The 26,316-nt window shown below is 42.4% G+C and overlaps 1 protein-coding gene across 5 annotated transcripts in view; it reads left to right on the top strand.

Moving 5' to 3' along the window:
• Positions 1 to 26,316, top strand: part of ano3 (anoctamin 3) — a 628,446-nt gene that overhangs the window by 136,953 nt on the left and 465,177 nt on the right. For 4 of the 5 annotated variants that reach the window (XM_068046489.1, XM_068046490.1, XM_068046488.1 and 1 more), the window contains exon 2: positions 16,685 to 16,879. The exons of the other annotated variant lie outside the window; for it this stretch is intronic. In XM_068046489.1, the coding sequence (XP_067902590.1) occupies positions 16,685 to 16,879 (195 nt within the window). The remainder of the gene's footprint in view (positions 1 to 16,684; positions 16,880 to 26,316) is intronic. 5 annotated transcript variants of the gene reach the window in all.

The following is a 26,316-nucleotide window of genomic DNA, read 5'->3' as shown; positions in this document are numbered from 1 at the left end:
CCCCCAATGTGTCAATAGCCGGAATTTTACATTGGGTGGGACACCCCGCCCACTGGCCAAAAAGGGGTGAGCCCACCTCCATTGGGCCTGGGGAGCCACGTCGGAATTTTATGCCCCCAGACCTGCCTCGAAGAGCCGCCGACCAATCGGGGGCCACTACTGGGATTGCACCCAATCAACAGCAGGATCATAGATGTCGGCCCAAGAAGAGAGGTAAATTTTGGAGCCTCGCCGGGAACAATGTGCCAGGCCCCGGCGAGACAAGGGGGGGTTTGGTTGGGAGGGGGCGGGACTTTATTTCAGCAGGGGCAGTTGGGGCTTTTTGGGGGGGCCCGCCGTTGGGCACAGGGTTTTACTGGAGGCCTTCTGTCGGGCTGAAGGTGCCTGCCAGCCACTGATAAAATGCCAGCGGTGGCAGGAGGAGGACATTAAGTGGCAGTTAATCGGCCACTTAAGGGCCTTGACTGTGCGAGGCGGGTGGGCCGTTTCCTGCTGCCGCCACTGCCCCTGGTAAAATTGCAACAGGACGGGAAGGCATCGGGAACGGCACCGCCTGCCTCCCACTCAATTTTATGACCCACCCCTCCCCACCCCTGCCACCAGCCCGTTCCTGTTGGGGAGTGTAAAATTCCAGCCAATCTATCTGAGTTACATGCAAATACACTGTTTAGAAAAATTATCTGTGGGGAATTTAAATTCAGTTAATTAAATAAAAATCTGGAATAAGAAGCTGGTATCAATGATGGTGACCATAAAACTGTTACAATTTATTAGCGGTGCCCCTTTAAGAAGTGGATATCTTTACATTTTTAATTTGACAAGAAGACCTGTCAATTGTTAAGATAAAAGAGATAGAAATCATCTCCTTAACAGCAACCCCTTGATCTAAGTATTCCTTTAAATTTTTGTTTAAGTTAAAGTCTATTAGTGGTGACCCATTTATGATGGGGGCATTTATTACCTTTATTGATAATAACACCTGTTGATCATTAGCATAAAAGATTTAGAAACCATTCCTTTGGAAACCATCCCCTTGGTTTAATTTTTCTTCAGATTTTTGCAAAATTGCAGCCTGTCAGTGGTGCCCTTTTAAAGAAGGGAGTACTTATTACTGTTTTCAATTGATAATAACACCTTCCACTTGTAAATATAGAAGAGTTAGTAAGCAAATCTGATCTGTACTATGCAGGTCATGCAAGTTAGATGCACCTTTACAAGTTACCACAACACGTGCAGTTTCGACATGCAATTGTTTGTCTGCACACTTGAACTATGAAATATCAGTCGTTAAATTTCTGCATTGCCACACAGCATCAGGGTTTGACAGCAGAAAGATTATCAAGTGACATTGGACGGTCACATATTTCTTCAACTGTGGCAACATTTATACTCTCGGTTTCACCCCAGAACCCATTTCAAGCTCAATTTTGACTGTCTAAACTTATCCCACTTAAGACCCTTAACAGCTGTCAAAAAAGACTTCATCTTCTTTGTCTGGGCTTAAATCTAGCTCCCATCCCAATAATAAGTTTGGTTTGTGGGCATTCTGTCTAACAGAACTGCTGCATCCTTTTAATAACAGTAGGCCTTCAAACAAAACCTTATTCTTGACAAAAAACAGTCGCTGAGAATATTACTTTCAACAACAAATCCATCCATTCTAAAAGGGTTATTTATAGTATAATAGACACCTGAGAAGGATTACAAGTACGGTGTTTGAAAGGTTTGCATGACCTAACTATACAGCAAAGTAGTGTTTCTAAATGTCATCTGACTCTCAGGAATAGACTGTAGCCTTGAACTCACTCCCTCATTGCTGTATATAACATGTCTGATTTTAATTTATCTGAAGATTTTGGTTTCTTCTTGTTACCAACATTTTTATGCCAATTGATTGTGTGCTCTGTCCTTGATACAAGATGATGCCCAGACATAAAGAATGCTTGATAAAAATGGTTAGTTATAAAAATAAATCGTTAAAGAGACAAGAGCTGTATAAACACACGAGGGTTTATACAGCGAGTTCAGTGACAAGTGGTTGATTTAATTTTCTGCCATAATCTTTATCTCACTCCACAGTGCCTTTGTTTAGTCTCATTTTTTTGGTAAAAGCAATTTTCTTTTGTTTTCTTTAAGGTTATATGTGGTGACGTAAAACAAAAGCACAAACCAGGAATTAAGCTGAATATTAGAAATAAAATTAGTTTTGGGTGTTCTTACAATAGTTTTAGATTAGTTGGAGCTGATACAGAATGATGGCATTAATATTTAGAAATAAAAGGTTCGTCTACTTGACGCAAGTGGCATCTGTGGGGATAGACACTGCAGAAGTTTACTGTGGAAATGTATTTATTACTGTAGTTTCTTTGTGCGAAGATTAGGCAATCTAAGCTCATTAATTATGTTTTTGCAATATAAGGAAGATAATGAATTATTTTATGACCAGAATACTGTGCCACATAATGACTAGGTAACCCAGTAACAGTCTTTCTTTATCTCTTGTGGCATTGCTCAAGGGTAACTAAAGTTTGTTCATCCTCAGTTTGCTTCTTTATCATACTCCAGTTCACTCTGTCTCTTTGTTGGTGTTCTACACTCTCATTTTTGTTTCCCTCTCGCACATCTTTCTCATTTGCGGTGTCTGTATCCTTTCATTCTAGTCTGACTTTTTCGTCACTCTTTCTCTGTTGCTGTTTTTGGATTTCCTTCCTTCCATTTGTCTGTTCTCTTCTCTCTCCAATAACATATAAATAACATATACATAAGGAAGTTGGAGCATTAGAGTTGTGGATCTGGGATCTGGCAGAAGTTGACAGAGATGGATATGAACCCGAGCAGTGTTTGGAGTGGAAGTACACTGAAGGCTGGTCACCTTAATTTGGGAAGTGAACTTTTTGTAATGAATAGGAAGGGTCTGGAAGCTTTCAGGAGGGGATCTGGGCCTGGCACTCTGAGGACAAGGCTGGAGTCTGGCATCAGTACAACACGGGGGGAAGGGTTGGAGTGCAGTGGCACTGTGTGTGAACTGAGGTCTGGCAGTACTGAGTAAGCATTTGGATGTTGGGTTGCCATTTATTTCCTTCACTCAGCTCAGTGCATATAACTAAAGATAATGACTGCAAAATTTGATAAGGCCCGAAAATGGGCACGGATATCGAGATGCGCGATTATACTGCACTCATTGCTTCTGATGCAGGCAACATGCAAACTTCATGCTGTCTGCTCATTTACATAATTGCAGTGTGCAGCCAGTGACAAATACTCTGTTGAATGGCTGCATGCCTGAGTAGGGGTGCATAATTGTAAGAGGCTTGCATGAGTTTAAGCTAGCCTGCACTATGTAAAGCCATCCTGCATCTCTAAAAGGGGAGGTGCATTTTGACTGGTGCAGGTGCTGGAAATCATTCTAGAATGAAGTTTGTGAAAGGCACAAGATTGGCACAATACAGCAGAAAGCAGGCTCCAAGGTTCTCTGACCCAGTCTTGATGTAGGAGGTGGACAGGTGGAGAGAGAAGAGACCCTCAAGGCAAACACTGGAAAGGCAGAGGGAGCAGATAGCTATTGCAATCAATGCTAGCAATGTAGCCCTGAGGACCCGGATGCAGTGCTGCAAGATGTTCAATGACCTCACACAGGTGGTCAAGGTCAGTTAATGCATTTTGTCATGCAGGCCCGCACCTGCCAAGAATGAGATTCATTAATTTCGCCACATGAACGTTGATTTTTTAAACTGTTACTGGAGTAAAGAAAAAACTTGTATTAAAAAAAACACCAGACCCTTGACTGGAAAGATATTTGCATAGCAACAGACAATACTTGGAAAAGGACAAAGGAGCCAATCCCTGCTCCAATTTAATCCACAATGGACTTTTGTTTACAAGACATTGAAGATGGAGAAGCTAGCATTCCAGGTTAACTGCTAAGATGGCCGAATACACAAACAGATATGGTCAGACCAGTTTAGTCACATGACTAACTGGCTGTTGGAGTATTTTAAATTTGAACTTGCCACAGAGTTTTAAAACTCAGAAAGCTTTTTGCTCCTGGACTGAAATGACATCGCTCCTGTCTGTTCTCATCTCTTTCTCACAGAACTGAAAACCATTGAAGACACATGAACCCCAAGAAAGAAAAGTCTCCTATAGTGAACAAGGTTTAAGAAGAATACTGGGCCCCAACAAAAAGCAAGACCATATCTTCAATCAAGGACTACAGCGATCGCGAAGCACAGTAACAAACACCCCTCCTCAGTAATTGCCTCAAAGCTCTCTACTTTATTTTTCTTCTGCTCTTTTCTGTCTCTATTTGCATGTATGTATCATGTATGCATTCTAGCATGGGGCGCGGCGTGTATCCGTAGGCGTTAACCAAATTAGAGTTTAAGTTTAAGTTTCAGTAAATTTCACTTTTCTTCTTTAAATCTAAGAAGGCCTGTTTGTACTGATTTCTTTGCCTTATAATTGGAAAGCGGTGAACCATGATTCATCAACGGGGAGCTCCAAACATAGTGTCTTTAAAAACATAAATCTGTTACAGCAAGATCAGGTGAAGGCTAAAAGAGACCCCTAGACACCTTTCTCACCTAGTCGTAACAATTTTCAAATGCCATATCCCACTAGTTGTACCACTAGCCTCACAAACTGCTCAATGCACCACACCTCTATCAGTCACCTACCAATAATCTCTGTCAGTTATAACTCATACCTAGCATTCATAGTTGAACCTTAGCCTCACACACTTTGCGTTACTACAAGCCTCACACCCACATCTCACAGCTTGCACTTATTGTCAGTTATTCAAAGCTAACAGCCACATCACCGAAACTCAGTGCACCACACTAACTAACACACTTTTTTCTCACTTGCAGGACAAGCACAGACAGCAGCAGCTAAGGGATGGGGGATAGGCAGGGCTGCACGTCCTCACCCGGCTGTAAGAGATGGTGCTCATCATCATTGCAATGGCCATGACTGAGATTGTGCCATGCGGCGGAGCTGAAAACTTTGAAGATGATGGTATGCTCATCCTTAATCCTGCTCCTCACAGCACACTTACTCCTCATCCCAAGATTTCTTCTAATATACAAGTTGCAGATGCATGCAACCCTTTGTTTCCCCCTCTTTCCCCTTACTGCATACTTACCCTTCTGCTTTTCTCCTTTCAGATACCCAAGAACTGCCACTTGACCAGGAACAAGTTGTGGAGGAGGACGAAGAGACTGATGATGAACAAATACTGTCACACGCTCTCACACTCACAACCACCAGCACAGATACTGAAGTACACATATTATAGGGGCTAGCTTTGAGGTGGGATCTTTCCGAAGTGATTTACAGCCAGGGCAGAGGAAAGGGGTAGCAGAGGTCCAGCATGCCGCAGGGCGATGTTGCACATGAATTCAGCTCTAGAGGACTCATTTGAAGACTTTGATGTGGTGACGTACAGAAAAAGCCTGATGGGTGTGTACACAGAAATGCTTGGTGCATTGGCAGGACTTCCAGAAAGTCTACTGTCGCTGTCAAGGACACAGCTTTGCACAGAACTTGGAGCCCATTGTTTTTCAATGTAGAATTCATGGCCAACTCCATGACCATGCTTATGGACCCAATCATGATGCAGCATCTCAGCTTCCAAAAGCAGAAACCACGCAATGTTTGATGGCTGCAGTGGAAGGTCAGACTAAAGTCATGCAGCTTGCTGCCATGAATGCTCACACTGCTGTCATCATGGCTGCAGATACCAGTGTTCACAGGGGTTTGCAGTGTCATTCCAGCAGTCCAGAATTTTGTCCTCCAACACATGGCTGGGATTGCTGAGGGGCTGCCCTGGAAGAGTGGCAGTGGTCCCACGAAGCACAAAACCTGCTGTCCACTCTCAGGATGACAGCATTCATTCTCTCACCACTGCCACCTGTCAGAGCCCTTGCTGTTGCCTGTCAGCCAGCCCAGACTGCTGCCGCCCATGGTGAGCTGGTGCAGTCCAAAGCCAGGCCTTTTGGGCCAGAATTGCATGAGGTTGTCCTCCAAAGCCATTTGCAGCCTCCCCCACTGAAGGTCAGCAGCATTCTGCCAACCATGTTGCAGCCATTGGGATAGCACAATGTAGCAGCACTAGGACAGGTATAGGCACTTGGAAAATAGGCATGAAGGGAATGCACAAGTATGCCCTTTCTTCCTCATCCTCCTCTTCCTCCACCTCATCCTCAGCTGCTCACTGTACCTGGTGGCAAGAGCTGTGTCGTCATGATGGCGAGACTGTGCAGAAACAGCCAACTACGATGAGTCGTGATATGTGCTCTGGAGAGCACTGCAGGGTTCCCCCAGACTGGACCAGGCAGTGGAAGCATTGACTAAGCTACCTGATGGTCAACTCACTGATATTCTATATGGCAGCATGGGCCTCATTGCATGCATGCTGCCCACATGTGCATGGGTTGTGCAACAGAGTCATGAGTCAAGCGGTAAGCGGATAGCCCTTGTTGCCCAGGAGCCACCCTTTGGTTTCTCATATGACTCAAATGCAGATGTTACAGTGTACTGGCATAGAATAAAGGCATTCTGACTGCTGTCAGGATAGTGGGCACTGACCTGCATGGTGCATAGAGTGTGATCACACACCAGCTGGAGATTGAGGGAGTGGAACCATTTGAGTTACAGTACACCTCTGAATTTTGATTTAGCTCCGACAGGGCAACATGGGTGCAGTCATTGGCACCCTATACATGGGAAAACCTGCTATCCTTACAGAATCACAGAATTCAGAATCACAGAATCATAGAATTGTTACAACACAGAAGGAGGCCATTCAGCCCGTCATGTATGTGCTGGCTCTCCGAAGGAGCAATTTACCTAGTCCACCACCACCACCCCCCACCCCCACCACCCCGGCCTTCGCCCCATAGCCCTGCACATTCTTCCCTTTCAAATAAAAATCCAGTTCCGCCTTGAATGCCTTGATTGAATCTGCTTCCACCACACTCTCAGGCAGTGCATTCCAGATCCTAACCACTCGCTGCATGAAAAAGGTTTCCCTCATGTCACCATTGCTTCTTTTGCCAATTAACTTAAATCTGTGCCCTTTTGTTCTTGATTCTTCCACCAATGGGAAGTTTATCCCTATCTACTCTGTCCAGACCCCTCCTGTTTTTGAACACCACTATCAAAGCTCCTCTCAACCTTCTCCAAGAAAAACAGTCCCAACTTCTCCAATCTACATAACTGAAGTTCCCCATCCCTGGAACCATTCTCATGAATCTTTTTCACTCTCTCTAATGCCTTCACATTTTTCCTAAAGTGTGGCACCCAGAATTGGATGCAACACTTCAGTTGAGGCTGAACTAGTGTTCGATGCAAGTTTAACATAACTTCCTTGATTTTGTATTGTATGCCTCTATTAATAAAGCCTAGGATGCTGTGTGCTTTATTAACTGCTCTCTTAACCTTTCCTGCCACCTTCAATAATCTATACGCATATACACCCAGGTTTCTCTGCTCCTGCACCCCCTTTAGAATTGTACCCTTTGTTTTATATTGTCTCTCCACGTCCTTCCTACAAAAATGAATCACTTCACACTTCTCTGCATTAAATTTCATCTGCCACTTGTCCACCCATTCCACCAACTTGTCTATGTCCTTTTAAAGTTCTACACTGTTCTCACAGTTCGCAATGCTTCCAAGTTTCGTATCATACGCAAATTTTGCCATTGTGCCCTGTACACCAAGGTCTAGATCATTAATATATATTAAGAAAAGCAAGGGTCCCAACACCGACCCCTGGGGAACTCCACGACAAAACTTCCTCGAAGCCAAAAAACATCCATTAACCACTACACTGTTTCCTGTCACTCAGCTAATTTCATATCCATGTTGCTAATGTCCCTTTTATTCCATGAGCTTTAACTTTGCTCACAAGTCTGTTGTGCGGTGCTTTATCAAATGCCTTTTAGAAGTCTATGTACACCACATCAACAGCATTACCCTCATCAGCCATCTCTGTTACCTCATCAAAAATCTCCAGCAAGTTAGTTAAACACGATTTGCCCTTAATGAATCCATGCTGGCTTTTCTTAATTTACCCGCATTTCCCCAAGTGACTGTTAATTTTGTCCTGAATTATTGTCTCTAGAAGCTTCCCCACCACCAAGGTTAAACTGACTGGCCTGTAGTTGCTCCTTTACGTAAGGGCTATGGTTTGAAGTGAAAATTGTACTTGGTACTTGAGTGGTTGGGAATTTCCAGTTGCTGTGGACAAATTATGTGTGTCTATAACCCAGAGATGTATCACAGGTAGGACAGAAATATTTTTTCAGCATTTTGTAGCATCCACTAAATTAAAACTCTGCGATAAATGTTACATAGGATCAGATTTTTTTCCGTGTACATAGCTAAAGAAGACTAATGTTTGCACCAGGGCTAGAGGAGATGTTTATGAGAAAATGGGAGTTGCTGAGTCAACTAGGTCAGCACTATTGACTACCTGTTCAAAATTCTGCTTACTGGAGATTTGACAGCCGGAAAGTTTCTCTGCAGAGGTACATCAATTCTACATAAAATAAGAACTAAAATAATCACTATGGGAACTAAAGGTGGGGGTAGTGGGGTGGGGGGATTGGGAGGATGCTCTTATAGTAAATAGGTCAGAACAAAAAGAAAACAAGGTTTTCGGGGGAGATGAGTAAATTAAATAGTGAACATCAGAAACCAAACTCCTGATTTCAGACTAAACATGAGTAAGACCATAGCAGATCAACTAGGTTTAATATTAAAAATAAGATGGTTGAAAATAGTGGAGAAAGATTTTTCTAATTTTAGCATCAGTTTGCTTATTCACTGACAATTGCAAGTTCTTGGCACATCTCTTATTTGAGCTTTCTCAGATGACAGAAGAAATCTGGAATGCATAACCTGTACTCAGTTTGATAAAAAAGAATGATGGTGCTAATCCCTGCTGTACAATGTAATCTTTGCCCACATAACAACAGACACTGCATGTCAAGAAGTAATTAATGGTGTCAAGCTCCTTAAAGCCTATCAGCTTGAAAGGTGCTATATATGGGTGAGTATTTTTTAATCACGCCTTTGTGAGTTGGATGATGAATAACACAAAAAAAAATCAATTTTGTTCAGTTCATTTAGGAAAATGACTATTTTTATGCCTCAAGAGTGAAACTTCTGTAATGCTATTTGATTTGTTGACTTTAGGCACTCGGAATGCATTTATAAAATTATTACTGAATCCAATGTATGAAATAAGTAGCTAAGTATAAATCTGGAAACTTAATGATATAACTGATTATTTGGTTATATGTGACTCCAAATATTGTGTATTTCACTGAGTAGGACTAACATGTGGATTCATAGGAAGCAGCCATTATTGAATCAAAATAAAAGCAAAATACTGCCTGTGCTGGAAATCTGAAATAAAAACGGCAGGTCTGGTAGCATCTCTGTGGAGAGAGAAACAGAAACATTGAACCAACTTTATTTTCACCTCCCCAACAGAGAGGGCAGAGGAGAGGGCAGTATAACAAAATGCTCAGCTACAACAATATAGTACAGTCTCTCCCCACTTAAAAAAAAACTTATACATTAAAACGTAAAATGTACATAATTTCCCAGAATACAATACCTGAAATTTAACAGGTTGGGTTGCATGGTTATTACTGTAATCACCACTAAAATATATATGACCAATATTTCCAGAGTAATTCACGTGTAAAAAAAATTGCGTTTCCTTAGTACCAGTATGTCTTCAACAAAATTATCCAGGGGAGGCAGTGGCGTAGTGGTAACATCACTGGACTAGTAATCCAGATGCCTAGGCTAATGCTCTGGGGAAATGGGTTCCACCATGGCAGGTGGTGAAATTTAAAAGCTATTCTAATGGTGACCATGAATCCATTGTCGATTGTTGTAAAAACCCTTCTGGTTCACTAATGCCTTTCAGGGAATGAAATCTGCTGTCCGTACCTGGTCTGACCTGAATGTGACTCCAGACACACAGCAATGTGGTTGACTCTTAAATGCCCTCTGAAATGGCCTAGCAAGTCACTCAATTGTATTAAAACTACTACAAAGTGTAAGAAAAGGAATGAAACAGGATGAAACACCTAGCATTGACCTAGGCACTGGAAACTACAGCGGCAAACAAGGTCCTGTTGACCCTGCAAAGTCTTCCTTACTAACATCTGGTGGCTTGTCTCACAGACGAGTCAAACAATAGCCTGACATAGTCATATGTCAGGAACCATACCTTATAAACAATGTCCCTGACACCACCATCACCATCTCTGGGTATGTCCTATCCCACCGGCAGGACAGACCCACCAGAGGTGGCAGCACAGCGGTATACAGTCTGGAGGAAGTTCCCCTGGGAGTCCTCAACATTGACTCCAAACCCCATGAAGTCTCATGGAAATCAGGTCAAACATGGGCAAGGAAACCTCCTGCAGAAGTGCCGAATGAATGAACCATCTCAGCCTCCTCCTGAGGACCCAGCACACAGATGTCAGTTTTCAGCCAATCCATTTCACTCCACATGATATCAAGAAATGGCTGAAGGCATTAGATACTGCAAAGATTATCGGCCCTGACAATATTCCAGCAATAGTACAGAAGACCTGTGTTCCAGAATTAGCCACGCTCCTAGTCAAGCTGTTCCAGTACAGCTACAACACTGGCATCTACCTGGTAATGTGGAAAATTGCCCAAGTATGTCCTGTACACAAAAAGCAGGACAAGTCCATCCCGGCCAATTACCGCTCCATCAGTCTACTCTCGATCATCAGTAAAGTGATGGAAGGGGCTGTCAACAGTGTTATCAAGCAGCACTTTTTTTTAGCAATAACCTGCTCATTGAATCCCAGTTTGGGTTCCACCAGGGCCACTCAGCTCCTGACCTCATTACAGCCTTGGTCCATACATGGACAAAAGAGCTGAACTCCAGAGGGGAGGTGAGAATGACTGCTTTTGACATCAAGGCAGCATTTGACCGAGCATGGCATCGAGGAGCCCTAGCAAAACTGGAGTCAATGGGAATCAGGGGGGAAACTCTCCGCTGATTAGAGTCATACCTAGCGCAAAGGAAGATGTTTGTGGTTGTTGAAGGTCAATCATCCCAGTCCCAGGACATCACAGCAGGAGTTCCTCAGGATAATGTCCTAGGCCCAACCATCTTCAGCTGCTTCATCAATGGCCATCCCTCCATCATAAGGTCAGAAGTGGGGATGTTCGCTGATGATTACACAATGTTCAGCACCATTCGTGACAGCTCAGATACCGAAGCAGCCCGTGTCCAGATGCAGCAAGACCTGGACAATATCCAGGCTTGAGCTGCTAAGTAGTAAGTAACATTCACGCCACACAAGTGTCAGGCAATGATCATCTCAAACAAAAGAGGATCTAACCATCTCCCCTTGATGTTCAATGGCATTACCATTGCTGAGTTCCCCAATTTCAACAGCCTCGGGTTTACCATTGACCAGAAACTGAACTGGACCAGCCACATAAATTCTGTGGTTACAACAGCAAGTCCAAGGGTGGGAATTCTGCGGCGAGTACCTCACCTCCTAACTCCCCAATGCCTGTCCACCATCTACAAGGCACAAGTCAGGACTGTGATGGAATACTCTCCACTTTCCTGGATTGGTGCAGCTCCAACAACACTCAAGAAGCTCGACACCATCCAGCATAAGGAAGCCCATTTGATTGGCACCCCTTCCATCACCTTCAACATTCACTTCCTTCACCACCAAAGCACAGTGGCAGCTGTGTGTAAATCTACAAGATACACTGCAGCAAGTCAACAAGGCTGCTTAGACAGCACCTTCCAAACCCGCAGCCTCTACCACCTAGAAGGACAAGGGCAGCAAATGCATGGGAACACCACCACCTGCAAGTTCCCCTCCAAAACACTAACACCACCCTGACTTGGAACTATATTGTCATTCCTTCACTGTCGCTGCGTCAAAATCCTGGAACTCCCTTCCTAACAGCACTGTGGGTGTACCTACCCTACATGGACTGCAGTGGTTCAAGAAGGCAGCTCATCACCACCTTCTCAAGGGCAATTAGGGATGGGCAATAAATGCTGGCCTAGCCAGTGATGCCCGCATCCCATGAATAAATAAAAAAAACTTGACAAGAAGTAATGAAAAGAACAGCTTATTTCTTCTTCCTTCCTGCATACTTTCAATTAACCTATCAGGCTTCTTTCTTTTTCGGTCTGGGTATCTTCTTCCATTGCCATTAGCCTGACTCTGCTCTCCCAACATTTTAGATTATGTCAGTCCTGAACCTTGACTCTGACTACCAACCCCATTTAATGGGTGGGACTGTGACATTGATTGATGAGTCTTAATCAAAGACCCTGAGACCCTTTGCTCTACTGGTGGATTCTGTAGTACTGGCAAACTTTCAATATCTTTGTGACTTGCACTTTCTGCCTTTCACTTGGGACTGTCAGAATTTGGACTATAGGAGGTTTCTCATGCTTTCCCTTTGTCAGATTTCCTCTTTCAAGCAAATGATCTACATGACACTGACAGAGTCTGTCTCCAATCTTCACTAGCTAATGTGATTGCACCTAGTCTTCTTACAACAACTTCAAACACATACTTCTCCTTATCAACTCAGTGGTTTTTCACCATGACCTTCTGTCCAGCACTGAACTTTCTAAGTTTCATGCCTTGTGTATCTTGACTCCTCTTCACTCTGTCTTGCTTTTCTCTTGCTTTGCTATTGACATCAGACGTAAGCAATCTAAACCTTGTCCTAGGAGCATGTGTAAACACCAGCTCGTAAGGTGAGCAGCCTGTTGTAGACTGTGGGGTTATTCTGTTACAGAACAGAAAATGGTCTAACCTGTGTTGAAAGGAAACATGGAAATTACTGCTTACCTTGTCACCTAGCAAATACTTCTGCAAAGACATTTCCACAATTTGTATACTTCTTTCGGCAGCACCATTTGATGCTGGGTAATATGATGGTATTAGAGTGTGTTTGATTCCATTATTATTCAGAAATATTTCAAACTCTTCTGGTGTAAACTGTGGAATATTATCTGACACCAACACCCCTGGCAACCCATAAATTGCAAACCAACTTCTTAAAACCTCAATAGTTTTGGCACTAGTGGTATTGGGCAAAGACTCAACATTTATCCACTTGCTATAGCGATCAACCATAACAAAGTAATCTTTCCCTTCACTTCAAACAAATCGACATGCACTCGTTCCCACGGATTTCTTGTGTTTGATCATGAAATGAAAGGAACGTTGGTTGGATCATTTCTCATTCTGAGACACACTTCACAACTTTTCAATATCTCTATCTGCCTTTGGATACCAAAAATAGCTTGTTGCTATTGCTCTCATATGGACGATCTCTCTAAACCTTGGCAGAATAATGACTCTTAAACCCCATAGGAGACAGCCATAATTTACACTCATATACTTTCTACATGTGAAATACTTCTGTAATTTCTCATCACTACACTCTTTAGGTCAGTCATTCATGACATAATTGAGCAATTTACTAAGCACCACATCCTTGTGAGTTTCTTCATTAATTTCTCTGGTGGACACTAGCATGTCATTTGTGTATGTAAAGTCATTTACAGGTAACTCACAGGCTAAAAATGAATCAGTCTTCATGGATGCATGAACTGCTGACTTACCATACTTAATATTGTACTGATGGGCCATCAAAATCAATGTCCATCTCTGAAGCCATGCTGCCGCTAGAGATGGTATTCCTTTCTTTGAACCAAATATGATCATAGGGTCTTGATGGTCAGTTTTCAAAGTTTTCTGCCATACTGGTACTTATGGAACTTTGTAACACCATATATGATCGCTAATACCTCTTTCTCAACTTGTGAGGAATTTTGCTCTGACTTCGTTAAAGTACATGAAGCATATGCTACAGTGTTCTCCATACCATCTTCCATTATGTGAGATAACACCACACCCAACCCTTGTGGTGAGGTGGGATCATATGGGTCAAAACAGCATCACTAATTAGTACTTTCTTCACTTCTTCAAATGCTTTTTGACACTCCACAGACTACTCCCTTTGAGTAGTTCATCTTTGAGCAGTTGATACAATGGAACAAATGTATTAGTTAAGTCAAGATGAACTTAGAATAATACACAACAATTCCTATGAATGTTCTAAGTTCTTTTTTGTTCTCCATTGGATTAACACTTTCGTAAGAAAAGTGGAACAATGGAAAAGGTGCAATATTGAATCACCTAGGATGCAACCAGGTTCAAGGGAAACGTAGGAATGTACAGGTCATTTGTTTTGCTCATCTGGCCAGTTCCAGTGAAACCATATTATGGATATAGTTGTCCATAGTTAGGAAGTGGATCTGGAAATAGTGGATGCATTGGTGGTCATCTTCCAACATTCTATAGACTCTGGAGCTGTTCCTACAGATTGAAGGGTGGCAAATGTAACCCCACTATTTAAAAAAGGAGGGAGAGAAAAAACAGGGAACTACAGACCAGTTAGGCTTACATCAGTAGTGGGGAAATTGCTAGAGTCTATTATAAAGGATGTGATAGCAGAACACCTAGAAAGCAAAAACGGGATAGGACTAAGTCAGCATGGGTTTATGAAAGGAAAGTCATGCTTAACAAATCTACTGGAGTTTTTTGAGGATGTAACTAGTAGAATAGATAAGGGAGAACCAGTGGTTGTGGTGTATTTGGATTTTCAGAAGGCTTTTGATAAGGTCCCACATAAGAATTTAGTGTGCAAAATTAAAGCACATGGGATTGGGGGTAATATACTGGCATGGACTGAGAATTGGTTGACAGACAGGAAACAGAGAGTAGGAACAAACAGTCTTTTTCTGGGTGGCAGGCAGTGACTAGTGGGGTACCGCAGGGATCAGTGCTTGGGCCCCAGCTATTCACAATATATATTAATAACTTAGGTGAGGGAACTAAATGTAACATTTCCAAGTTTGCAGATGACACAAACCTGGGGGGGAATGTGAGCTGTGAGGAGGATGCAAAGAGGCTCCAATGTGATTTGGACAAGTTGGGTGAGTGGGCAAATGCATGGCAGATGCAGTATAATGTAGATAAATGTGAAGTTATCCACTTTGGTTGTAAAAACAGAAAGGCAGATTATTATCTGAATGGTGATATATTGGGAAAGAGGTGCAACGAGACCTGGGTGTCCTTGTACACCAGTCACTGAAAGCAAGCATTCAGGTTCAAGTAATTAGGAAGGTGAATGGTATGTTGGCCTTCATTGCAAGAGGATTTGAGTACAGGAGCAAGGATGTCTGACTGCAGTTATACAGGGCCTTGGTGAAACCACATTGGGAGTATTGTGTGCAGTTTTGGTCTCCTTATCTGGGGAAGGATGTTCTTGCCTTGGAAGGAGTGCAAAGAAGATTTACTAGGCTGATTCCTGGGATGGCAGGATTGACGTATGAGGAGAGATTGGGTCGACTAGGTCTATATTCACGAGAGCTTAGAAGAATGAGAGGGGATCTCATAGAAAGCTATAAAATTCTAACAGGACTAGACAGGCTAGATGCAGGGAGGATGTTCCTGATGGCTGGGGTGTCCAGAACCAGGGGTCACAGTCTCAGGATACTGGGTATGCCATTTAGAACCGAGATGAGGAGAAATTTCTTCACTCAGAGGGTGGTGAACCTGTGGAATTCTCTACCGCCGAAAGCAGTGGAGGCCAAGTCATTAAATATATTCAGGAAGGAGATAGATATATTTCTTAATGCCAAAGGGATCAAGAGATATGGGGAGAAAGCGGAAACATTAGACCATCAGCCATGATCTATTTTGAATGGCGGAGCAGGCCCGAAGGGCCGAATGGCTTATTCCTGCTCCTATTTTCTATGTTTCTATGAGAGACTTGATAACTTGATAAGTTCCATAGGAATGTTCAAAATTCTGAAATGGTTTGAGAGGATAAATCATGCACGGTTATTTCCAATAATTAATAAATCGATAATAATCACAAACTCAGGAATAGTGAAGGAAACAAAAAGGGAAGTTATAAGGATGTGGTTCATGCCTGGAATTATCAGAATATGGAATGCATTTACCACTATTAACTACTGCCTGCTGCTCCAAAATCTATATCTATACAAATGCAAGTTCTTTCTTCATTTCTCTGTCAAAATCTATTGTTTGACTTTGCTGTTATTGAATTGACCATTTAATATTATTAAATGCATTTGATAGATTCTAGACTAAGCCTGATAGTATTTATGTTACCACTTTCCAAAACCAAGGAGCTCAGGTGGGTGGGGGAATGTGATATATTCTATCAAGCCAAATGCAATGACCAGAAAAGCCTCATTTAAAGGAAATGAGGGGCACCGGGGGCAGGGGTAGTGGGGGGATGGGGTAGATATTATATTTTCATAGGAACCTTCCCATCAGCACCTGTTCCAAACATAAAATTTAGGGTTTAGTGTACTTTAAATGCTGCTTCCCTGCATGCTACATACCAGTGCTACATTTGAGGACACTTTACGTACCTGATGCGTTAAATGCTTCCATCCTGTACATTTGATAATGCCGGGTGGCCCTCGCATATCTGAGAAACTGGGACTCCAGAAAGAGATACTGACTTTTTAAAATAAAATAGAAAACTTTCCGAAAACATCACAAGTTACACTTTTCCTCTTCTTCTTCACAAGGATTCAAGGTGCTGGTTCAAGAGCTTTCAAGTGCGGATGAGCATCCGAACGATGTGTCATCATTGTCATGGCGAGAAAGAACACAGCTTAATGACAAGCATCTTCTGCATCCTACTGAGATATCGCATTCCACATCCTGGACATCATCCCCATCGACCAGTCCAAAAACATCCAAAACAGAGGATCAGGATACAGGTAGAAAAAAATAAGGAAATAAATTTGACATTTAGTGGAGTTGACAGAAGAATCTGCTAAATTGTCTTTTATGGAACAACATATTTGATCAATTTAGAATGCAAATTAGTATAGGTAATTAAAGTTGTTTTAATTGAAATTATTGGAGATACCGATTTGATTTTTTCCACTTAAATGTTGCCCTGGATCATATTCACCAGTGGATGCAGCATTATGCAATGCAATCCTGTAGAACCAGTAACACCGACTGCTGGGGCAGTAGGAAACTGGAGAAAAACCCTTCTAAATTCCTCGATTTACCACATGCACTGGTAACCTGCTCCAGAGAATGATAAACCTCTGAGAAATGAAATACCTTTTGGCATCTATCCTGACTTTATTGACAAGCCCTTTAGTATTACGACCAAAATCTATTTCAAAAATATTATCTATCTCCTAAACATACAACTGTTTCATCATTTTAAAAATCTTAATTGCACCCTTCCTGAGTTTGTATTTCTCCAAAGTGATTAAACCCTAACTCTCTAAGCTTATCCTTGGAGCTCAGAGATCTGTGCTTAGATATTGGGCTAGATTTTATAGAGGCCTCGACATCGGGATCCGTGGCAGAGGGCGCATGTAGATTGCCCCGATTGAGGCCCGCCACGCCGGCAGGGCCCATCTCGAACTTGCCAGCAGCGCGAGGCCTCGTGGCAGCAGCCCCCCAGCCACTCGGCAATGGGACCTCAATTTAAATATGTAAAATAATTAACTTACCTGCATTAATGAGGTTCTCGTCGCCTCCTAATGTGCCGCCGCGATCTTCATCCTGGCAGCCAGCACTGACGCGCCTTTGGATCCCTGTCCGGGGAAATGAGACAAAACACCTGTGGGGAGGAGGGAGGAGGTAATTTTATCAGTGCAGGAGGTATTTGATTGTTCTAGGGAGTGATTGGAAGGGGTAAAGGTAAAAGGTTCTGAACTTTGCGTGGGGGGGTGGTGGAGGAGAAGGACATATATTCAAGGTAAGTATTTCGGGCGGGGTAAGGGCAGGAATGACAGGTTGGGGGGGGCGGCAGTGGGAGAGGGGCTGAGAATATTTCTGCAATTATTTTTAATAAGTTCAAATGCACTGTCCCTTTAATAATTTAAGCTGTCAGTAATGGCTCTAAGCCCTTTAAAAATGGCACCAGCGCCTGCGCAGTGGTGCCAGATGCCGTTGCCGGGGACGGCTCGCCCGCCCCCTCCACCTCACCGGGGAGGGCGGTCTGCCCCGACCATGTGAAGGAGCCGCCGCGTATAAGATGGGCATGGGCAGGGGGGCCTCTAAAATGGGGAGGGAAGGCAGGGGGTATAGTGCCTGTCACCTTACCGCCAACATGACTTTGCCAGTAATGGAGAAGGTGGAGGATGGCCCTTCCACCCAGAATCACTTAAGTGGCCAATTAATGGCTTCTTCCTGCTGCCACTGGTATTTTACCAGCAGTGGGTGGGCCCTCTGCCATGTGGGGAGACCGCCTGGTGAACCCTGGCAACCTTCCTGCGGATTCTGGGGGGGCCCCTCCTAATTGGGCATTCTGTGGCCCATGGAGGGACTCCCCAGTGGCCATGGCCACCCCCGCAAACCACACCCCTACCCTCACCAACATCTCCCCCCTCCAACACCTCATCGGGGCCTGCATGCCTGGCCCCGGTGACCCCAGACCCCTCATAACTTTTCGGAAGGCGGTCTTCTCCCATGGCATCCTCTCTGCTAGGTGCAGTCCCAGCAATGGCCACTGCTCTCAGGGGCACTGCTGAACTGTCGGCCCTCCGATTGGCTGTTAGCTCCTGTGACCCGGCACCTGTCCTTTAAATAGACAGGAGTGCTAACAGCAACTAATTAGTTGCCAGATGGCCGACAAATGCCGCCGGGGGTCCCACAAGTGGCCAAAGCGGGATTGCCCCCGGCTTTTGGGCACATTGTCAGGACAGGTGCAGTGCCATCTAAATTCTGATCTCAAAGTGCAGAGACAAAAATCTTTTATAACCCAGATAAAGTGCTCTTTCTTTCTGGTCTGGCAACAGGTCCAAGTGCCCAATTAATTTCCTTTTGGCTGCCTTGCATTAGATGTGAATTCTGCTGTGTTATGCAATCTGATATACCCTGAGTTTCCTGGCACCATGTCCATAAAATAACACTTTGGCACATTGTATCACAACTGCCAGTTATAAGAACATTAATTTCACTTATTTAAATCAACTTGTAACCTACTTTTCTCTTTTCATTGCCAATTCTTGCAAGCACTTTGCCTCATCTGCAAAATGTAATAATAGTATAGTCATTCCCTTATCAAGATTATTAATAAATAATATACAATATACATTAATCAATGCATTGTGTTAACAAGCAGAGTATAATATTCACTCATTACATTAAACTTCCTTCAAAAAGACATACTGCTTGTTAACACAATGCATTGATTAATGAGAGGTACCTCTCATTGCTTGACACTTAAAATTCCTTAATTTTCTTATTGACCAACATGAATATACTTGAAGTATCTCATTATGAGTAACCTTGCTATCATTAGTTTGGTGAGCCAGTGGAAAAACAACAATGATTTTGTGGCCAGCGGCAAATGAACTGCACTAGCCATTCAATACATTTACACTTGCTCACAGACTTTCTATGAACTTTTGCACGGGAACTTTTTTTTATTCATTCATCGGATGTGAGCATCACTGGCAAGACCAGCATTTATTGCTCATCCCTAATTGCCATTAAGAAGGTGGTGGTGAGCTGCCTTCTTGAACCACTGTAGCCCATGTCGTATAGATAAACCCATAATGCTGCTTGGGAGGTAGTTCCAAGATTTTGACCAAGGGACACTAAAGGAATGGTGATATAGTTCCAAGTCAGGATGATGTGTGACTTGGAGGGGAACTTGAGGGTAGTGGTGTTCCCATGCATCTATTAGGTGGTTGAGGTCACGGGTTTGGAAGATGCTGTCAAAGGAGTCTCGGCAAGTTGCTGCAGTGTGCATCTTGTAGATGGTACACACTGTGTGATAGTGGTGTAGGGAGTGAATGTTGAAGGTATGAGGTGTCAATCAAGCAGGCTGCTTTTTCCTCAATGGTAACCCCCAGGATGTTGATGGTGGGGGATTCAGCGATGGTAATGAGATTGAATGTCAAGGGGAGATGGTTAGATTCTCTCTTGTTGGAGATGGTCATTGCCTGGCACTTGTTTGGTGCAAATGCTACTTGCGGTAATTAAAAATCGATTTCAGTGCAGTATCCTCTACAGGAGATCTAGGATCAGTGCAAATGGGACAACTAACTATGCATCTCCTCAACCAATCAGATTGAAGAATTTTTAATGAGCAATGCAAAGTCAAAACCAGAAATGTAAGTTAGAATATTTAATTTAATGCCAAGTCATGTACAAAAAGTGAAACAAAGAGAGGGAAAGAAAGATGGCATGAATAGAAAGAAAAATAAAGAAGACAGATAGAAAAAGAAAAAAAAATCTCAAACAATAATTCAAATCTGCAGGAATGTGACTCCATAATTGTACATTACCAGAGAGATTGTTTGGCAATAGTTATGATTTAACATGCTGTTAGAAATCCATGTATACTAGAAAGGAAAACCCTTAACCTTTTTGCTGGCAAGGTTAGTGGGTATCTAATAGTTTAGTACAGCAACTTCATATGTTTCATGCGTTTCAATGCCAAGACTCTTGGCAAAATACCGGTATAGCGCTTAAGGACAGGATACTCAGACAGCAACTTTGTGTTTTCTACATTTAATTGTGCATGTGTGGACTCTGGAAGTTGCTGTCCAATTTATTGTTTAATGACGGTGAGCGCTGACAGCCTCACGTTTATTTCCACTGCAAAATCTGGGCCATTAACTTCATGTATTACTCATCAATACTTTCATGGTTGGTGCTTTTATTGTAACAGACAAGGACTAAATATGCTGATCTTTTTTTTCATGACTGAAAATGTAATGATCAACATGGCCTATGAAAAAAAATCAAGCTGATATATTTGTGTACAATATCTACACTACTATGATTTTCAGTAAAAACACTTGAGAAGTAATGCTTTGACAACAGGAAATACATAACATACTTCAAAATAAAAGTGCTGCAATATATCACAGAACTTGTTTTATTTTTGTGGTGTACAATTTATGGTTAGCATCAAATAGAAATGCACTTTCTTTAGAATCCAGTTTCATCATCTTTGCGTTATATAAAAAGGATAGTGGATATGCTGGCAAATCCTATGTTCTTCTTCAGAACAAAGTAATTTCTTGTCATTCAGTGTGAAATGTGAATTCCTCTAAAGTGCTCTATTTCTGTCACCTGATTCACAACAAATCTTTGTTGATCGTTTTGGTAAGAATCAGCCAAGGTTCCCATTCCTGATCATATTCAGTGTCCTGTGTCTTCGAAGCATGTGAGTGATATCAGGTGCGAACAGGGTTGGGCATACCTCAAAATGAGGTGTCAACCTGGTGAAGCTACAACACAGGACTATCTGCGTGTCAAACTGTATAAGCAGCATGCGATAGACAGAAACAAAAACAAGAAATGCTGGATTCACTCAGCAGGTCTGGCAGCATCTGTGGAAAGAGAAGCAGAGTTAACGTTTCGGGTCAGTGACCCTTCTTCGGAACTGACCCGAAACGTTAACTCTGCTTCTCTTTCCACAGATGCTGCCAGACCTGCTGAGTGAATCCAGCATTTCTTGTTTTTGTTTCAGATTTCCAGCATCCGCAGTATTTTGCTTTTATTATGCGATAGACAGAGCTAAGCGATCCCATAACCAACGGATCAGATCTAAGTTCTGCAGTCCTGCCACATCCAGCCGTGAATGGTAGTGCACAATTAAACAACTAACTGGATGAGGTGGCTCCACAAATATCCCCATCCTCAATGATGGGGGAGCCCAGCACATCAGTGCGAAAGATAAGGCTGAAGCATGTGCAACAATCTTCAGCCAGAAGTGCCGAGTTGATGATCCATCTCGGCCTCCTCCTGAAGTCCCCAGCATCACAGATGCCAGACTTCAGCCAATTCAGTTCACTCCACATGATACCAAGGAATGACTGAAGGCACTGGATACTGCAAAGGCTATGGGCCCTGACAATATTCCAGCAATAGTACTGAAGACCTGTGCTCCAGAACTTGCCGCGTGCCCAACCAAGCTGTTCCAGTACAGCTACAACACTGGCATCTACTGGCAATGTGAAAACTTGCCCAGGTATGTCCTGTACACAAAAAGCAGGACAAGTCCAACCCGGCCAATTACCGCCGCATCAGTCTACTCTCAATCATCAGTAAAGTGATGGAAGATGTCATTAACAGTGCTATCAAGCGGCACTTGCTTAGCAATAACCTGCTCAGTGACGCTCAGTTTGGGTTCCGCCAGGGCCACTCAGCTCCTGACCTCATTGCAGCCTTGGTTCAAACATGGACAAAAGAGCTGAACTCAAGAAGTCAGGTGAGAGTGACTGCCCTTGACATCAAGGAACCATTTGACCGAGTATGGCATCAAGGATCCCTAGCAAAACTCAAGTCAATGGGAATCAGGGGGAAAACTCTCCGCTGGTTAGAGTTGTACCTAGCGCAAAGGAAGATGGTTGTGGTTGTTGGAGGTAAATCATCTGAGCTCCAGGGCATCACTGCAGGAGTTCCTGAGGGTAGTGTCCTAGGCCCAACCATCATCAGCTGCTTCATCAATGACCTTCCTTTAATCATAAGGTCAGAAGCGGGGATGTTCGCTGATGATTGTGCAATGTTCAGCACCATTCACGACTCCTCAGATACTGAAGCAGTCCATGTAGAAATGCAGGAAGACCTGGACAATATCCAGGCTTGAGCTGATAAGTGGCAAGTAACATTCGCGCAACACAAGTGCCAGGCAATGACCATCTCCAACAAGAGAGAATCTAACCATCTCCCCTTGACGTTCAATGGCATTATGATTGCTGAATCCCCCACTATCAACATCCTAGGGGTTACCATTGACCAGAAACTGAACTGGAGTAGCTATATAAATACTCTGGCTACAAGAGCCGGTCACAGGGTAGGAATCCTGCTGCAAGTGACTCACCTCCTGACTCCCCAAAGCCTGTCCACCATCTACAAGGCAGAAGTCAGGAGTGTAATGGAATACTCTCCACTTGCCTGGATGGGTGCAGCTCCAACAACACTCAAGAAGCTCGATACCATCCAGGACAAAGCAGCCTGCTTGATTGGCACCCCATCCACAACCATTCACTCCCTCCACCATTGATGCACAGTGGCAGCAGTGTGTACCATCTACAAGATGCACTGCAGTAATGCATCATGGCTCCTTAGACAGCTGCTTCCAAACCTGCAGCCTCTACCAACTAGAAGGACAAGGGCAGCAAATGCGCAGTAACACTACCACCTGCAAGTTCCCCTTCAAGTCACACACCATCCTGACTTGGAACTATATCACTGTTCCTTCACTGTCGTTGGGTCAAAATCTTGGAACTCCCTTCCTAACAGCACTGTGGTGTACATAGCTCACATGGACTGCAGCGGCTCAAGAAGGCAATTCACCACTCAAGGGCAATTAGGGATGGGCAATAAATGCTGGCCTCGCCAGCAATGCCCACATCCCATGAATGAATAAATAAAAAAATTGCACCTATAATTTAATAACCTGTTCACACTCAGTAGCCAGGCTCACACACGAAGGATGTCAACTTGGATGAGATACTGAAGGGTTCCCAAGCTCTTTCAAACTATACTCAAACATGAATTTCTTCTTTCAGAAAAGGGAAGAGTGAGCAGATAAAATGGGAAGGAGGGGAAGGTAGGTACTGTTAAAAACATTAGAAATAAAGGGAGCATCTTTGCATATGGATGGGACTTGGTGAACTGATGGTAAGTGTGCTTTTCAGCTTCAGAATTCATTGTTGCTAGCATCAATGGTGATGGAAATTCCATATTTAATCGTTTTGGTTTGAATTTTCTATCGTCAATGAATATTGCAAACCAAGTTGAAATGTGGAAAATGAGATCTAATTCAGGCTTTTATTGCAGAAATAACTTTAATAAGCCTTGTAAGAAACTGGTTACATAAAATGTTCCAACACCACCCCCCCCCCCCACCCAAAATAAAAATGCAATTGTGAGTGTGCCTTTTTGCATTCTGTTGTGGGATTGTCAATATTACATTTGGTCAAATACTGCATTTGAGTTACTTTATACACTTCTTATAGCCATTCAATGTTTTCACGAAGCAAAATGTGTCTGAGTGATTTTCAGCAATACATATCAAAATTGTTTCTAAGAGTTTTATTTTATATTTCCTATACCCACCATCTTACCCATTTCTCAAACCCTCAGTCAACAGTAATTTTATTTCATAATTTTAGCCAGAACAAGATTGAACTGCATGAGCTCCAGGGCTTTATTCATCGTCCTAAGATTTTTGTTCATTCGAGGACAATCCTTAGCTTGTGGGTTTCCTATGCTTTATTACATGCGCCAGGAAGGTGGTGCAGCCCCATTGCCATATCTATGACACTTATGGGTGCCACTGAAGTGATGCATTAGCAGTAATTGCATTTTAATTCAATTACTTTTGGTCTGCATGTAATGGTGAGCCATCTGCAAATTGTAGAACTCATGGCCCTTTCCCCAGCAGTAAAATCCAAATCAGTAGAAAACGTGCTTTATCAATGTTATACTATAACAATGCTATACAGCATTCAACTTTATCTCTATAGAGATCTCTGGTGTGAAACCATTTTGGCTGTTTTGAAAATAATGCAGTTATGACATAATAGAACGATAGGAGATATCTTTTAATTGACTCCGGATAAACCACGTCGTTTCCAAAATAATTCCAATCCAGATAGAGAATTGCAGTGTTCGTCAACCAATTTCCATTTTTTCCTGTTTCAAATGCTAGATTTAAAATCAAAATCCTGATACAAGTGGAAATGTTTTCTCAGTTCTCTGGTTTTCTTTTTAATATCCACTTCACAGTAATCAATCCCCTGCAAGATTTCATTTAGAAGCAAAGAGCTGATCAAATAAAAATGTTTAACCTATGGTTCAGCTTTAATTTAAGCTTCTTCATTAACTGTATGGAAACTTCAACTGGGGGAAGAACTGCTTCCAACAGGAGGTATCTAATAATAGAGCATGCTATAATTTGGCTCAGTTGTCTGCAATGGCTTTAGTTATAAAGATTTATAATGTATTTTTTATCCGTGGCTATACAGAATATTAATTCCAGCAAAACCAGATGTAAAAATCTCAGCAATCAACTTATACAATTAAACAGAAGTCAACCTCGTTCAGTGTAATTTTTTTTTAAAAGAAACAAATGCATAATTCATAAATTTTGGATATGTCATTTGGATCTATTGTGGAAATGCAAGTATGTCATTAAAAAGTGAAGTAGTAAGAAAAACATATAATCCTGCAAGTTAAAAGGTATTAAGTCAAATTATGTTTTTTTTAAGGATCTAAAAGAGAACTTTATGGTAACAGGAATTTAACTAACTTTTCTTAACTTTTCATGTTCCTTATGAAAAGCTGCTAAGTGATCCTGCTAAGAATTTTGCTGTGATTGGAGCCATTGTATAAATGCAACTTGCAAAAACCTTTTATGACTTTGTCTTGATGTTTTTTCTTATTGAAGATGCTTGGGACCATTGCATGGATCAGAAGATTTAGAAGGAAAATGAAATTAATTATAACATCCGTGTCAAAATGTTACGTGATGTAAAATACGGTCAGAGAAAGTGAAGACTTTGGAATTATTGCCAGTTAATGCTGTTTAAGACAGAACTGCAAATGTTTCAAGTGAGAAGCCTGCCCTCTTGTGTGGACATATTTGTAGTTGAACAAGATACTTTCTGAGAGGCGTTATTATAGTGTCCAATATCCAGTAGAGGGAGTGATTTGAAGGCTTCTCTGTTGCAGAGCTTGCAGTACATCTAAGAGTATTAAACTAAAATACAAGACAATCTGTTTTCGAGTAGATTCGAGGCTTCTATTTTTACAGTTACTGAACTGGAGCATGAAGAGTGATTTCCATTTTCCCTGTGCACTAGGGCAAGCCTGTAACAAATCAATACCGTTTACATTATCCAGCATTACCATCTGGTCTCAGTCTAGGAATGTGAATAGTACTCCTAAGAGTTTAAAATAAAAATATGAAATAAAAACAGAGTTCACAGATGGTAACTCACTTGCGATAAGAAGGAAAAGACATGTTTAGTTTCAGGGGAATATCCTTCATCAAACTGAAGACTAAAAGCTAGAGTGTACACCCAAAATGTTAACTTCTATTTTCTCTATCCAGCTGGTAACTGAGCTGCTGTCCAGAACTTATGTACTTAAGATTTCCTTTATTTGCTTATTTTCTTTATCCAATATTACTATTTCTATATGTTGTTGTTTAATTCTTTAA

The sequence above is a fragment of the Heterodontus francisci genome, chromosome 14, assembly GCF_036365525.1.
Source record: "Heterodontus francisci isolate sHetFra1 chromosome 14, sHetFra1.hap1, whole genome shotgun sequence".
In the NCBI taxonomy this organism is placed as follows: Eukaryota; Metazoa; Chordata; class Chondrichthyes; order Heterodontiformes; family Heterodontidae; genus Heterodontus; species Heterodontus francisci.
The sequence above is the reverse complement of the archived record's forward strand: the minus strand, read 5'-3'. Positions and strand labels throughout refer to the sequence as shown.